Here is a 16303-nt window from a genome sequence, read left to right on the forward strand (position 1 = left end):
AACTAACACTCTTGCATCTTTCAAATTGAAGGTGGAGCTAGATCCTAATCTGGCAACAACAGTGACAAGTCAGGATGTCACGCCAAGTGCTGCGCTTATATACTCTAAGTACTCACAAACACATACTGACAGCAGTGTAATTTTAGTGTCACAATAACACATTCTTTAATGATACATTTGTCTACTATGGCTGAAATATCTGAGGCACAGATTCAAGAAGATGCTGCAATGATTAGAAGTTCTGGCCCACGCTTACTTAATAGCATAACACAGTTCCTGCAGATCTTTTGTCCACACATTAATTCATGGGACTTTTCATTCCACCTTTTGTCAAAGGTGCCTCTAACTAGATTTGGATCCAGGGAGTGGGCAGACCTCTGTAGTAAACGTAGGTCACTATTCCTGACTAGATTGAGCAGATGCATGTTGATGAGCTGCTGTTTACTGAGATTCTACCACAACATCTGGCAATAACAATCATACTGTACCATGCTTAAATCAAGTGTCATATAAATTTTAGTGTTGGTGCAAATAACAACTAAATCACTTGTTCATATCTGCATTCTATCTATACTAGGGGGCTCCGCCCCCTGCTCGCTTCGCTCACAAACCCCTGGTCTTGGGTAACCCGAAATAGATTTGAAAGAGATTATTGTCGGCGTAACCTGAAATACATTGATGAATGTATGCGATATGTGCCTGCATTGCTTGCGGCATTTCAGACGCGTGCTGTAGGCGTCTGCGTCAGTTGTGGTCTTTCGTTTTGAACCTGTGCCTGCTTTGCTTCCGCAGTTTCTGACGTGCGTTGTAGGCGTCTATGTACATTGTATTTGTTCATGCGGAGCTGTTTGGTTTTGGAGCCGAGACAGTTTTGCTTCCGCGGTTTCAGACGCGCGTTGTAGGCGCCTACGTCTATTGTTTTTATCCATGCGGGCTCGCTTTTGTAGCTCCGTTAGTTGAGCTGGATCGTTTTGGAGCCGTGACTCCATTAGTTATCCGTTGTCTACCGTTAGTAATTTGGATAATTGCACTTACTGTTAATACGGAGCGTTTTCTGTGGTTGTACCATTAATAATGCATCACTGTAATGTGATTCACATATGCTATATGGTTTGGACGTGTGAGGATGCCGTACGTTTAATACGGAGAGTTTGTGGCGCGTTGTTGCTTCATGTCCTATTCAGAAGCACATTTTGGACGCCTGCGCCTTTCGTACTTTCCCGCGCCTTCCGTACTATCTCTGTGGACCTGTGGGGCCTCCGTAGCCTCTTCCATTTGACTCTGGGGTGCAGCGCAGAATCCTCTTTTTTGTGTGGCTGTGTCGTTAGTCGTTAGCTATGGGTGCGTTGTTGCTTCATTTGTCATTCACGTTAGTTAAGCTCTTTCGTTTTTGGGCCGTGACTACTTCGTTCGTGGTGGATAAGACTTCGCTTGCGGTTTATGGGACGTGTGCAGGCGCAGTACGTCTCATGGTCCCATCGCTGTGTACCTGCGTCCATATCCGGTTTATTCTCGGTTAGTAATGTGGATTCAGTTTTGCCTACATGATTTTGGCAATCTGCATTTATGAACAAGTGTATCCATTGAGTGTATATTACAGTTATTATAATAGAAAAGGATGTACTTGTGAAATACTAGCAATAATGCACAAGAGGTCAAAAATGTGTTAATATTTTAAATAAAATGCAAGCATGAGCAAAAATGATAAATTAAAAAATAAAACCAAAAAAACAGGTCTGTCTGTCGGTCTGGTGGGCTGGCTCGTTCACTTGCTCAGGAACTAAGTAGCATCAATAACTTACTTTCTCAGCTCCTGTCTCCCTTCGCAATGTAACACAATTTTCACTCTTCCTCCTCCCACTGTGGCTTTTCCCCAACTCTCCACCTTACCTTAAACCCAATCATCCCTTAGATGTGAGAAAGCTTTAATACTTCCTTGGATTGGCTTTCTTTGAGGCTCTCTTCTGGCCAAGCTTCAGAAAACACTTACTAGTGAGCTATACTTTTTTTGTCTACAGTATATAGACTAAAGATGGAGGACTTGAAATGAAACAACCAATTCTGCAATGTTTTTGAATAACTGATAAGTTTGACTATAATGTTGATTGGCTGGTAAAGCACTACTATAAATGTGCTATTATGGTACTACATCAACTGGAAAATTATATCTACAGAACACACTCATAAAACAACTAAAATGATGAATGGAAGTTTTAATGGATGTTTATCATGCAATTCCTGCCTTCAATTTAAGTTTTATTTAATAAAGTATTTGTTGTATTCAGATTCACATCACAAACAATTATTGTGTTTTATATTTTGTACAATTGTTTGTGCTTTTCACAGACCTGTTTAACAATAAATTAAAGCAGAAATGAACATTATAATGAGGAAGGATTCAGCACCAGTTGATTTTTGTGTATAGCAGCTTAACTCAGAGTCAGATATTTTACCAGTAAGTATTGGATTACAGTGAAGGCGTGCGTCACTATTTTATTTTAAATTCAATTCCGGCAGGTAAGCATCACGCTGTTATATGCAAGCAGAATGCAGTTCAATATGCATCAGTGTTAAAGAATTAATTTAATAACACAGTACTCTTTTTGCACCTACAGTAATTGACTGTCTGGATATGTATTAATTAAAACTGTTAATAAAGCTGAAGGTCATAAAAAAAGTAAATATTTGTTATTTAGTGTTGCAGGAATAAAATAGTTAATTAATACCATAGCATTACATATTTTACTGAGCTCAAATTTGTACTTTTCTTTTAGACCTCATTTATTTAATGAAAAGCAAATTCAATGAGGGATTATTCCAACTCTCCTTTTGAAAAGTATATGAAAGGATTCATCCCTACTTACTTTGCAAACTACCTGGATTACTTGGAGTCTGCCTCGTCAGAAGGGTACTTGCTGCTCGTATTTACTCTCATATCTTAGACAAGTCTATAACAGTAGTTGCAGTTGGCAGTTAAAAGTTTGAAATTTTAAAAGCATATAAGGATGATGCTAACAATCTTGTTGTCTGCTAACAAGGTGTGTTATAAACATATGAAGCACACATACTTTTTTGTTCAGATAGGGAAAAGTGTTTAAATCCATTGGCAGCTTTACAGTGCAGGAGGATTAAACCCACATTATTTTCAAAACAAAATGAAAACATTAACAGAAATGAGTAGTTTAAGATCTGTAAATAATTACAGGCTACATCTCAGGCATGGCTATAGTCACAGCGATTGATAATAAACTTACACCCCCCAGAGACCAGGTAAATGCATTGCAACCCTGACCCTTTGCTCTCACATTACCAAACTGGCTTGCAGCTCTAGGATTACATCATCACTCCAGGATTGGCTGCTCTTTTCTTAACTCTCTCACTCTCCCTACAGACAGCACATGAGTTTTGCTCCCACTTCGCTGAATATTTTAAGGTATTTAATCAAATACACAAATCGCACTTCTCTGGAGTCAGTTTTACCACATTATGCTGTAATGATAACCAGTATGCTACTAACAGAAATTAACAGATACAAAAGAGTGAAAATGAAAAACAAACCTCATGGCCATCACAGTGCTTGAATTCCCTGCAGAGGCTCAGAACATGAGAGCCTTGGAATGAGTGTATCAAGAAAACTCGAGCCAAAGCTTAACTAGCCCAAGTGAGTCATATCCTTCCCATTTGATTCAAGTCCAAAACATGATGTAATGCTCTTGGCTTCTCTGTCTTACGCCACTACACCCCCCACCATTGCAAAAATAAAAATAAATAAATAAATAAATAGCACAGCACAAGCTTCACTCCGTACCAATGAAGTCACCACTAAATTTGGCAAGAAGAGCTGCAGCTAAAAACTTTAAAATGTAACCAAAACAGCCCCAGGCGAAGTTCCAGACACACACACAGTCTTGGTGGAGAGATCACTATTGGAAACGCTGTAAACAGTCAGAGAAACAGAGCCGCCTCAAACAGCAAGCAGCTGCCTTCACATCAGGGTAAACAGTCAGTACGGTTTTAATCAGAATCTTACAAATAAAAAGAAAGTGTTATAGCCCTTGGACTTTAGGAACAATAAGGATCTGATAAAATAAATCTACATTAATGACATTTTACCAGTCTGATTTTTATTATTAAATACAGCATTCATACGTTTTAATCCACCTCAGTACCACACTTATTATTTCTATTCATCTAGCAGGCTGCATGTAAGAGACAACTTCTAGCACATAGGCAAAGCATAGTCAAAAATGCATCTTACTTTTAGAACTTTTACATTTAAAATAAGAAATATACAATATCACCTTCCAATATAATCATACTCTTCTGCCAGTGTCTGTACCATGTATCCATTTCACAGGCTGCTCTGCTTTCTTGTGAGGAATGACCTGGGAGCAGTGGAAACCAAGGGGAGAAAGCAGAGGGCTCCAGGTGGCTCCAAGCATGCTCTTCTCTAATTCCAGGAAGGAATCAGAAGCACCACCAAATGGAACACCTCAGAAAGGACCCCAAAGATATCAGGAGATAACCCCACCCACAAACTTATAAACAAGGTGAAACACAGCACTTCCAGTCACATGACCCTGGCCTGGTATAAATGAAGAATTTAACAGAGAGACTTCAGTTTCTTTCTGGCTTACAAAAAGGAGAAAGCTATAGCATGGACTTAAAGTGCATTGTTAATCAGGAATTAGATCTGGACATAGGCTGCTTAAAGGATAAGGTACAATTAATAGATTGAGCTGCTATATAGTCCAGCTTATCTCACATAATCTGTTTTACTAAATGTATCCCATATGTTGGAGATGGAAAATCTATTGAAAGATATCCTCTTCTTGTTGCTTTAGTGCAGTGTTCACATTAGCCTTCAAAGTCCTGATACCCTGTTCTTAATGTACTTGCTCTATCAATCTTCTACTATTATGCTAATTCAAATGTAGGAGCCTTCACCAAATATTCAACTTTTGAAAAGGCAAGCATATTCAGGAGTTAAATGATGAGAGAAAGGAGGCTATACACTTATAAGGGTAACTTATAGGAGTCGTCTTCTTCTTTTTCTTTTGGCTATTCCCGTTAGGGATTGCCACAGCTGATCATCTTTTTCCATAAATGTAACTTATAGGAATAATCTTCAGAAACATTATCATTTATCAGTAGCTTAACAATTAACATCATCACACTGATACAATGGCACACACAGAGTCCTTCTATACACTAATTTTCATTTGGAATATAAGTCACAAACATCTAAAAACATTTCATGTTCATGTGCATTGTCACCATAATTACTTTTGTCTCACAGTAGGCACTTTTTTATTGTACATTATCTGTTATCTATAAATTAATATTAATCCATCTACCTTCTAGGTTTTCTGAGCACTTGGCTCACTTGCAGTGCCTTAAGTGGAAAACCAAACCTCAAAAGTCTTACACACTGGTATTTGTTTAAAAAATATGACTAGGCAGTTCATTTTAGATATCCATTAAACATGTATAAAAAAGCTCTTTATGTTTCGCATCACAGTTTCATTATTACATTAAATGTTTCCTTATTTTACAGCAGTATGCACTACTAAGAATTTTTTTTTAAATTTTAAATACTATAACTGTCAACTGTTAAGGGGAAAGTTTGGAATTTTTCACGTGAAAGGTATTTCTTCACAATTGTGGTATATATTAATTGTGTTGGAAAGTGAAGCATTTTTTCTAAATTGTAAAACTTACCAAATGCATTCATTTTTCAAGCCTAGAGTGTGTATTGAGTATTGATCCACATCTTGAGATAATACACATATTGCAAAACAGCATGTGCATGCCGTTTCAGGAAAGAAAAGATGCAAAAAAGCAAAATATTTTTGTGATATTCACCAATTTAAAAGGAGACCAGCTGTGCGCTTCAACTAATAGCAACCTTCAGCCCCTGAGGCACGTTTTCACTTCAAAAAGTTGTCTCCAAGTGCTGTTACTGATGTTGTTGAACGCTAATGTCCAGATTATGAATTGCTGCCTCTATTCTGCAGACAACTATAAAATAGTCACTGAATAAAACGGTCATATCATCATTCACAGTCTTTCACTACCTGTAATACAAATAATTAAAAGCTGATTTAAAACTGCTACAAACTCAGAACTACCTCATCATATTATGGGCTCAAGTAAATGTCTACCATGAAGAAACAATGAAACTTACTAATTACTCAAAAACATTGTCCTCAGTTCTTTTATTACCATATCCTCAGTAAGAGTGACTCAGCATGCCCTATAAAATTTGGTTTGTGGCACTTCATACTGGGGTTTGGTTCTATTGCATAATCTGCCTTTTCATTTTCTCAGTATTTTTTATCATGCATGCACACAACACACCTAATAAACCACATAAAAAGCCTAATGCTGAGTGTTGATCAGCATCGTGAACTTAGTATTGACATGCTGGTGGCCAAGGCCAAATAAAAGACTAGGTAATCAGTTCAGTTCAGATTTATTGCTACTGTATGTGTAAAAGTACAATTAAACTTTTATGTGCACACTTCACCAAGATACACTATGCTGATACATTATGAATCTCACTCCATTGGCCATGTAAAGTAGCAACATAGAATGTAATAAATAGGTGAACAATAGGTACCATTTAGGAAAAAAATTGTTTTAAGATTTGAGTGCAAATCTGTTGTTAAACAATTGTGTCTACACATTACTTAGTATATATGCTAACACTGGCTATAAAAAATATGTTTTGAGTACACGTAACATAAAAAAATAATATGATTTGATTATGCATGTATCACTGGTGCTGGCACGTGTTTTGAATCACAACAAGTACATACTCAAATCAGATGATTATGTCATACGCTTGGCACACTTTTGTGCTGAACATCATTTGATATAAGCCATGGTAGAATATAACTGTTGAAGAAGCAGAATTGCAGAGACAAAATTAGAATAATATGTGGCTGTAAATGTATTTATAATTATTTATTTGCATGATCAATCATTTTTGAACACTTTATCCACTGTCTGTAACTCACTCCATTTGTCTATTCAGTTTTGATGTACAGTATATCTATACATTTCACCCCTCACCTTGTTTCTGATTCCTTTATTTTCCAACTGACATACTTTACGTTTGCTTCATGTTATATTTATGTTATCTCTTGTCAGCACGGTTTTCAGCTTTTAAGTTGTTTTGTAACCCATAGAAATGTGAATTCCAGCCATATCAACCACAATATTTTGTTTCTCAAAAGAACAAACTTTCTCTTGAATGCTATTATTGCTTTACCATAAGTCATTGGAAGTCTCATTTGAGTTCTCTCAATACACAATTGTTACATGAAAAGTGGGCAATGTGGTATAGTAGCAAAGGAAATAGACTCCTGGTTTAATTCCCACAATAGGACCACTGTGTGACCCTTAGCATGTTGCCTTAACCTGCTGTAGTCAACCTTGGATAAGTAAACAGTTATAATATGTGAAATGCATTGATACTGTGTTTGTAATAGAAATAAATAATATAAAATAAAGGCTGGATACTAAAGCATTGTTTAGATTGTGATTATCACAAAATAATCACTCACAGTAACAATCTAATACAGATCCCTGAAGCAATCCTCCCATCACCTCACACTTTGTTTAACATTTTATCTTATACTAATTCCTTAATATACAGATGGCATCAGTTTTAGGGTTAACAAAGGCCAATATTTTGCATCCAGCTTCAGTAATCTCCTACTGTGTGGAATGTAACAAAAGAGTCTTTGGAAAAGATAGTGCGCTACACAAACTCTTGTTTGAAATAGAACTGACAGAAGCTTCGGCAGACATGGGGAGAAATAGCAATCTCCATAAAGATAATGAGTAGGCATGGGATTTGAAACCAGAATACTGGGATCTAAGGCAGCTCCACTATCCATTCTCTTCCTCACAAATCTCCAAAGATGTACAAGTTTAACTGACAACTCTAAGCTAGCCCAGTGTTAATATAGGTGTGGATGTGTGTGTGGACCAGTAGTCCATCCCAATGGTTTTCAATATATTTTTTTTTTTTTAGTTTTGTTATAATGCACGTTGATTTACAGAAAAGTCATTAGTACTAGGGTGTTGTACCGTGTTAGCCATTACATCTTGCCTGAAGAAGGGGCCTGAGTTGCCTCGAAAGCTTGCATATTGTAATCTTTTTAGTTAGCCAATAAAAGGTGTCATTTTGCTTGGCTTTTCTCTAGAAAAGTCATTGATATTTTATTATCTTGTAATTTTTATGTTTTTCATGTATTCCAAAGTTCATTAAGACCCTTGAACAGACGAAATGACACACTGTTAAAAAACAGAACATAGCCCACTTAATCCAGTTCAAGGTCATGGCATGTCAGGGGATATCCCTGTAGCACTGGACACTTGGACGGTGAGTCAGTCCATCACAGATCCCCCTCACATAAACATCCACACACACAATCACACAGGGTTAATTTGGACTTACCAATTACCCTAACCTGCATGTCTCTAGGGATAAAATTCTGTAAGAAAAAAAAAAACTGTTTGATAGTCACAGTTGAAATTGCAAGCAGCAAGAAAATACAGTTTATTCCTAAAGATATGCTTGAGTTTAATATGAATGAACAATTTATAATTCCAATCAAAATTTGCATTTATAGGTAGAAGAGAAAAAAAAATCCAGGTGAACAAAGAGAATTAAACAAATCACTCAATGATTGATACTGATACCAGTCAGTCGGTCAATCAGTCAATCAATAAAAATGTCCCAGCACCACTGCTAGAAGTCGATTGGGTGGTGATAAAGAAAACTACAGGCTAATGCCTGGACAGCTAAATTACACACTGGAGGATAGCGGGTTTGGGCTGAGCCTCAGAATTTCCCAGATGACAAACCCACACCCTGTTTAATGCTTGGAATGAGATGAGGTAAGTATACAGTACAAGTAAATAAGTATGATGACACTTGTTAACACAGCCTTGAAATGTTTTATTTCTCATAAAATGAGCCAGTGTAATAAATACAAAGTTTGGTATTTGGTTGTTATTTTACCTATTTATAATTGTATAAATTATTTTCTAATACTGTAACTTTTAGTACTATAGAACTACTGTTAACAAAATGGTTTCATCTGAATATAAAGGCCAAAGCAGCAACTGCTATAAATTATTCAATCACTTATTAGTGACCACTATCACAAAGCACTTTAGAAAGCAGATCACATTACAGCAAAAGAAGAAACAGTATCCAGGCATATCTGAACAAAATAACAAGTTTAAAATAACATTCTGAAATAAATCATTACTCAAAAAATGGTGGTTTAAATATAGGGAACTGGATCTTGAACCAGAATCTCTATATTATGAGGATATTGTTCCAGAGTAGGCTCTACAAAGCATTTATACTGAAAAAAAACAGTGAGGGGATTAGATTTCAGAATTTTAAGAATGTAAAATGGTAGTAGTCTAACTCTTCAGCAAAAACAGACAACACAGCTTGATCGAGATAAAGATGGCAGAAACATTTGACCAACTTTAACAGTGTTCGAATAATTAATGCATTTGTGTACCAGAATGTAATCTTCGAGCTGCATATTTTATCAACATAGAATGTATATCATTTGGGTCCTAACTGCTATTCAGCATAAGACTTCTGTATTTTTAAATCCATATAAAGTTAAAAGCTAGTCAAAATGCAGCAAAATAAATTAGTTCCAATTGATGTACTGTAATCTTTTATAGTCAGACAGTTTAACTGTTTTCTCTGTTTCTCAAATGTGTCCAAAGCAGAACAAAATATCCAATAATTAGGTGCCTAAATATAGATTCACTAATATTATTTTTTAAATTCACAGGTCTCTGAAGAACTGAAAGCACACTTCAACTGAAAGCTCCAAACTTTCAGTTAAATAAACTACTCAACTAGCATTCGCATCCTCTCAGGTTAGGCTACTAACATATGAGAGCTTTTCAACAGATTTGACAAAGTGTCAGCTTATTACCTTCTGATTGAGTTGCCACTTCCATTTTAAATATTAAGGTGCAAGGTAAGAAAATTCCTCCACTGATTCATTTACTGAAACCTGCCTGGGTGAGGTTTTTGTACTTTTTATAATCATCGAAATTAAACTGAAAAGAACATCTAAACAAGAACAACTAAATGTTTCTCAGATAATATGCAGACTAGGCGATATAGCAAGAGGTAATCTTAAATACAACATGTAAAATTCAAAATTAAAACTATGGCAGATAGACTGCATTAGGTTGCAGCTGTCAGAACTTCTGGCTCAGCGATACAGCTTCCTCGGCTACAATCCTGCACCTGAATCCTGTTCTTGTGGAGCGTCTGTATATGGCCTCCTCTGAGTACTCCAGTTTCATCCCATACATCAACAGATATGCAGGCTAGTTGTCATCTCTAAACTGGCTCATGGAAGTGTGCGTCCAGGTGTGTGCATGAATGGGCACTATGGTGGACTGGCGTCTCATCCTGGGCTAGCTTCTGCTTTGCACCCAATGCTGGCATGTTGTGAGGCTCTAGGTCTCCTGTGATCCTGAACTGGATTAAGCAAGTTTGAGAATGGCATGTTATGTTATAATGACACACTTAAATTACTAGAAGACACTGTATCACAGCTTACCTTAGAAATTGTTTTATCTTTCTCTGATTCATTCTAGCATGTGGTCACTGTGTATTGTGTATATTTCTGAACTTGCTTTATTTACAGAATGTAAGTAAAATTCTTTATGACATACTTATATATACAGGTGAACAGCCACCACCTGACACTTCCATGTTTCAAAAATAAATAAGCAAAACAAAATAATAAAACTCATTTTGAAAAAAACAAAACTGAAATAAACTAGGAACCTCAAACTTTTGCACATAAATATCATCCACTGTATTAATAATTTAAACAACGCAACAACAGCAGTATATATAAAATACAAACTAATAAAACATGACTTACATTTGAGTTATACATTTATACTTTTCATAAAAAAAGAACATTTTTTTAAAAAACCGTTTTGATCTAATAATTCTAATTACTCTATACTTTTACCCTAATGTTCATTTACTTTGTTTTGCTGCGGCACAGTGGTTAGTTGCCTCATGGATGCAGCGTCCTTGGGTTTGAATCGTTCACCCACTTTGTTGTCTGTGTGGAATCTGCATATTCAACCTTCAGTATGCCTGTATGGATTTTTCTCCAGGTAATCCAGTTTTCCTTCCATATCCTCAAAAATGTACAGGTTACATTAGCTGCTGATTTCAAACTAGTCTAGTGTGTGCTCCAGTTTAGGTGAATGTGTGGATGGGCTTTGTAATGGACTGTTAGCCTGTCCAAGGCTAGTTCCTGCCTTGGACCTTATGCTGCCAGAATAGGCTTAAGTAGGTTTTAGATTGTCAAATGACATTTAATCAATTTTATCTGAACATGACATCACATTCTAAAACTCACTTAATCCAATTCAGGGTTGCAAGGGAACTACTAGGGGCATCTGGGAAGATATCACTGCTTCACAGGGCTACTCACAAAAACACAAACATGGCCAGTTTAGAATAGTCAGTCAAATAAACAAACACATCTTCACTACTCAGTAAACACCTATGCAGACACAGGGGGAATGTTCAAACCTCACAGAGACAATAACCAGAAACTGGACTCAAACACAGGATTCTAATCTACCATGCTGACATTAAAATCAGTGTAAATACATGACTGAGATCTTTATGAAAGGTGCTATATTTAATACTACAAAACTATTTTCATTTAATTAGGTTGATAAATGATTCAGCTCAATGAACATGTTTACAGGTATAATTGTATTAATATTATAAGCATAAAAATGTAGTCAATTACAGAAATCTATAGTTTGACACATGCTTATATGAGACAAGCTTTGCAGTTCGTATGCTATAATTAAAATAAAATTAAAGTACAGTAATTATAAGATTACATTATAATTTCCATTTACCACCTTTTTTTAATTCTAAATATCAAAAATTATATTCCAGCTAATATTTTTGGTTACCACTAGTAATTTATAACCAGTTCCTGTCAGTCAAACTAGATCCAAAGACAGCTAGAACCAAATGATATGTTTAGAATAGGAGGAAACACCTTCCTCATTAGGAAAACTGAACAGCCATATCTTAAAATAGCAACCCATGGTGTGCAAAAAACAATAATAAAGATATGATATTCAGTCTAACAGGAACATGCTCTTGAGGATTAGTGTTTCACAGCAAGAAAACACAAATCATACTTTGAATAGTCAAATGGCTTTTTAAATAAATGTCAAAAAATTGTAACCACTAATTGAATAAAATTGAATGGCTGGGTGTGTTTTAACCAGAACCTTAAGGTCATCCTGTTTGCAATGCTTTTATAAAAACCCTTGAGCACTGCTAGTATTTATGTAGCATCCCACACCACGGGTGTGTGCAAGTGTGAAGGTCTGGTTACATTATACCCCACCCAAGATTAGTCTATTTTAATTAACATGGAGATGTCAGTTTTACAATGAAAATATTTTGTTAAAAAAGAAATACATTTTAATTAAGATATACTCTTATAATTTGATATTTCCATTTTCAAACTGTAAGTAATATGCGTGAAAATGCACTGAATTCAAACATACAAAATTAAAACTGATAGCTTACATTTTTCACACATTTGGCCACCTAATTGATAAATTGAATTAAATATTAAAACGTTTTTATTTCTCCAAGGAAATTTATTTGAGATTTGCTCAAACGACAGAAGAGATGTTGATGGAATTTAATACATGCATTCTGAAAATCAGAACCAGTATTAAATAAGTGTCAGTTCTTCTAAATACCAGAAGGCTATATGCACTCTCATTTAAATTTGAATTATTTTAATTAAATAGGAAGTCAGCAGACAATGAATAGCTTTATCATAGAAAAACCTAAATTACATTTGTTTCAATTAATTTAAAATCTTCATCTCCCAACCTACACAATTTTACAAAGCCATACAGGCAAATAACTACAGCAACTAAGTACTACACACATTGCGGTGGAACTACCTGATTCATCTCAACTGTGAAATACCAGATACACAGCACTAAGCAATAAATATGTTAACAGTAACAAAGGTCTCTGGAAACATGACACAAGATGCAGCCGTAACTGATATTTCTGTAATCCATACCACATTGACCTACTGTGCTGAAGAATTTATCTTATGCATAGTTCAGATTACATCTATATGCCATCCAAAAAAGTGTGATCTTGTAAAAAAAATCCCTAAATACTCTTAATATTACTGTACAGACATTTTTAAATAGGGATTGTTCTATTAGAAGAATATAGATTTTTGCAAAAAACAAAAAGCATAGCATATCAGAAAACATTTTATAAATATTTAATGAGGAAATGAGTATGATGCATCATATATGATTTGTATTGCCTAATATTTTCATGTCATGTCTTAAAATTCTGCCTATATGAGGGCATTCTTAAAGAGAACTCTACAAAATAAGAGAAAGTGCTGGCATCTCTCCGGGTGTACTGCTACTACTTAATTAAAAAACAGCTACATTCTGCAAACACTTTCAACACCTACCTTCCAAGGGCTAACACTGGTCTCTCCTCTGCCTTGTATTAGTTATGGAGTAGAACAGGCCACAAAAGTTGTTTTATTTTAGCCATCCATCTTTTTTCATACATGTTTATTAATCAATTAAACATCATGTGGAGACTGAACTAGTTATAGTTGGAATGCCAATTATATACTCATATACTAATTTTTTTTTTTTTTTAACAAAATTAATTTAAATGTTACTGTTTACAGAGGAGGCACAGTAGTTAGAACTGTTGCCTCACAGACCTAGTGCCCAGAGTTCAGTAAACATGCCCAGTTGTTGTCTACGTGGAGCATCTACATTCTCATCATGTTTGGATGGATTTTCTTCCAGGTGTTTTGGTTTTACTCACAAAAATGTGCTTGCTTTGTTTGATTGGTGATTCTGAATTGGCCTAATGGGTGTGTTTCTGAGTGGTTCCTGCAGTAGAGTAACACTCCTCACTGGGTTTTCTCAATCTTGCACCCAGTGCTACTGGGATAAGCTCTGTCCCTTGACCCTGAAGTGGGTGTGACAATTTATGTATTACTTTTAATATTTTCGGTGTGACTGTTGTCCTCTTTCTTAGTAGGAAAATTTTAGTATTAAACAACAGTGCCTACATTTATTAAATTTATATTCCCTGTTCATTATTACTGCTGCTTAGTCATCAATATCTTTTCATGGTATTGATGTCTAATACCATGTAAAGAGGCTATGTTCATATTTTTTTAATTTGTGCTGTTCAGGTGTGCTTATATTTCCTAACATAACAAAAAAAACAAAAACAAAAACATTCAGCATCATCATATTTTTCTTATAAAGAAATTCAATTCCATGCCTTGTCACTGTTTTTGTGGAGTTTGCACATTCTTGTGGTTGGTTCTTCATTCATGTCTATGTTGATATTTCTCAAGGGCTTCCTGTAATCTTCCTACATCTGAAACATACATGTGTTGGGTCTACTGCAATTATAAAGTGTCCCCGTGTAGGTGAACATGAGTGGATTCCATGATGCCATGTTATTTTATGTTAAAGCTGGAACCTCATTAAAAGCATTTGCAAATCTACATATTACACTCATTAATTATATTTATATACTATATATTACTAGATCTCCCCAACTAAACCCATATCATCTGTTTTCTAACACATACTGAATACCTGAATATCATACCATACCATACTGAATACCTGTTTCCTTCTATTTCCTTTTATAAATGGACCCATAAATGCGACTGAAATACACAACTAGGCTATTGTTCTTGAAAACCATTTAGTATTTTAGTATAATTCAACAAAATTTGCTAACTTCTAGGTTTTTAGAATTTTAGTGTAAGGAGTGATTTCTGAAACATACTTCATTCATTTGAAAAAGTAAGTATACCCCATGAAAGGTTTTTTTTCTTTTTCAATATATATGGATATATCAAGATTTGATCTTCATTTAAACAGCATCTATTGTTAAAGGTGATATAATATAACAAACACCATATCACAATTACAATGCAAAATGTAAATAAATATGAAAGCAAATCTTGTATCTGGAAAAAGTAAACATACCCCTACACTTATCACTACATCAGATACCTAAAATTAGAATCAGGTACACCAGATCAGGTACAAATTATCAGAACACCATTAGAGAGGATCTTGAAGAAACCTGTCTTATTTAAACTTTAGTTTGGTTTGCTCTTTGCTGCTGAAGTTTGTGTTATCACCAAGCCTAGATCGAAAGATTTAGGTTTTCTGATAAAAGGCTATGCATGCCTATAACTCCGGGAAGAGATATAAAAAGATATCCAAACAACTGGAAATCAACCATTCCACTCTCTGGAAGATCATCTACAAGTAGGTAAGATTTCAAACAACTCCCAACTTGTCCATGCCAAGCCACCCCAGTAAGTTTGGCACAGGAATTGAAATAAATATTATGGGACCTACAGGTAACTGTTGCCAAGTGCATAAGTTTACTATTAGAAAGAGATTGTACAAATTAGATCTACATGGGAGGTGTATCAGGAGGAAAACTTTGCTGTCCAGAAAGAAAATCAGATTCATAAACTCCAAGACAAAGACCAGGGGCCTCATGTATAAATGGTGCGTACGCACAAAAATGTTGCATACGCCCGTTTCCACGCTCGCATCGCAATGTATATAAACTAAACTTAGTGTAAGGCCACCCACATTTTCATGCCAGCTCAATCCCTGCTGTACGCAAGTTCTCTGCTCAGTTTTGCAAACTGGCGGCACCCCGCATCAAAGCAGTGCTAGTGTTCCTGGGTGGCTTCCCTTTATTTTTTAGATTCACATCCCTGAAGTGGCTTTATCAAATGCACTGAAAATAACCGCATATCGTTTATTAGCTTAAGGCAGTGTTTCCCAAACTCGGTCCTGGTGAACCCCTGTGGCCGCAGGTTTTTGTTCCAACCAGCTTCTGTTTTTAATTGAACTCCTGGGCTAATTAAGTGAACTGATATTTCCCAAGTTCTGTGTTTAGGGAACAATATAGAAATTAGAAAATTAAGTTTGCTAAAAAAAAAAAAAATTAAAATGTACCAAGTAGTTATATAGGAATAATGTATTTTTTTTCTTTTTAACAGTATTTTCATCTTGATTTTCATTCTACTTTTCCAGGGGGGTATTTTCCATACATCGCTTAAATCATCTGAGATCAGATGCCTCATCTTGGATGAGTTAATGCCAGTGAAACTCACCCGGGATA

General features: G+C 35.6%; 2 protein-coding genes across 6 annotated transcripts in view; both read right to left on the minus strand.

Moving 5' to 3' along the window:
• Positions 1 to 16303, minus strand: part of tax1bp1b (Tax1 (human T-cell leukemia virus type I) binding protein 1b) — a 1153251-nt gene that overhangs the window by 362170 nt on the left and 774778 nt on the right. The window lies entirely within an intron of this gene.
• The window catches only part of creb5b (cAMP responsive element binding protein 5b), a 403670-nt gene that overhangs the window by 135382 nt on the left and 251985 nt on the right, over positions 1 to 16303 (minus strand). Inside the window, exon 1 of one of the 5 annotated variants that reach the window (XM_028818225.2) lies at positions 3559 to 3689. The exons of the other annotated variants lie outside the window; for them this stretch is intronic. Coding sequence (XP_028674058.1) covers positions 3559 to 3569 — 11 coding nt within the window. The 5' untranslated portion in view covers positions 3570 to 3689. Of the gene's footprint in view, positions 1 to 3558; positions 3690 to 16303 lie in introns of those variants that run through there. 5 annotated transcript variants of the gene reach the window in all.

This window comes from Erpetoichthys calabaricus, chromosome 13, assembly GCF_900747795.2.
Source record: "Erpetoichthys calabaricus chromosome 13, fErpCal1.3, whole genome shotgun sequence".
Classification (NCBI taxonomy): Eukaryota; Metazoa; Chordata; class Cladistia; order Polypteriformes; family Polypteridae; genus Erpetoichthys; species Erpetoichthys calabaricus.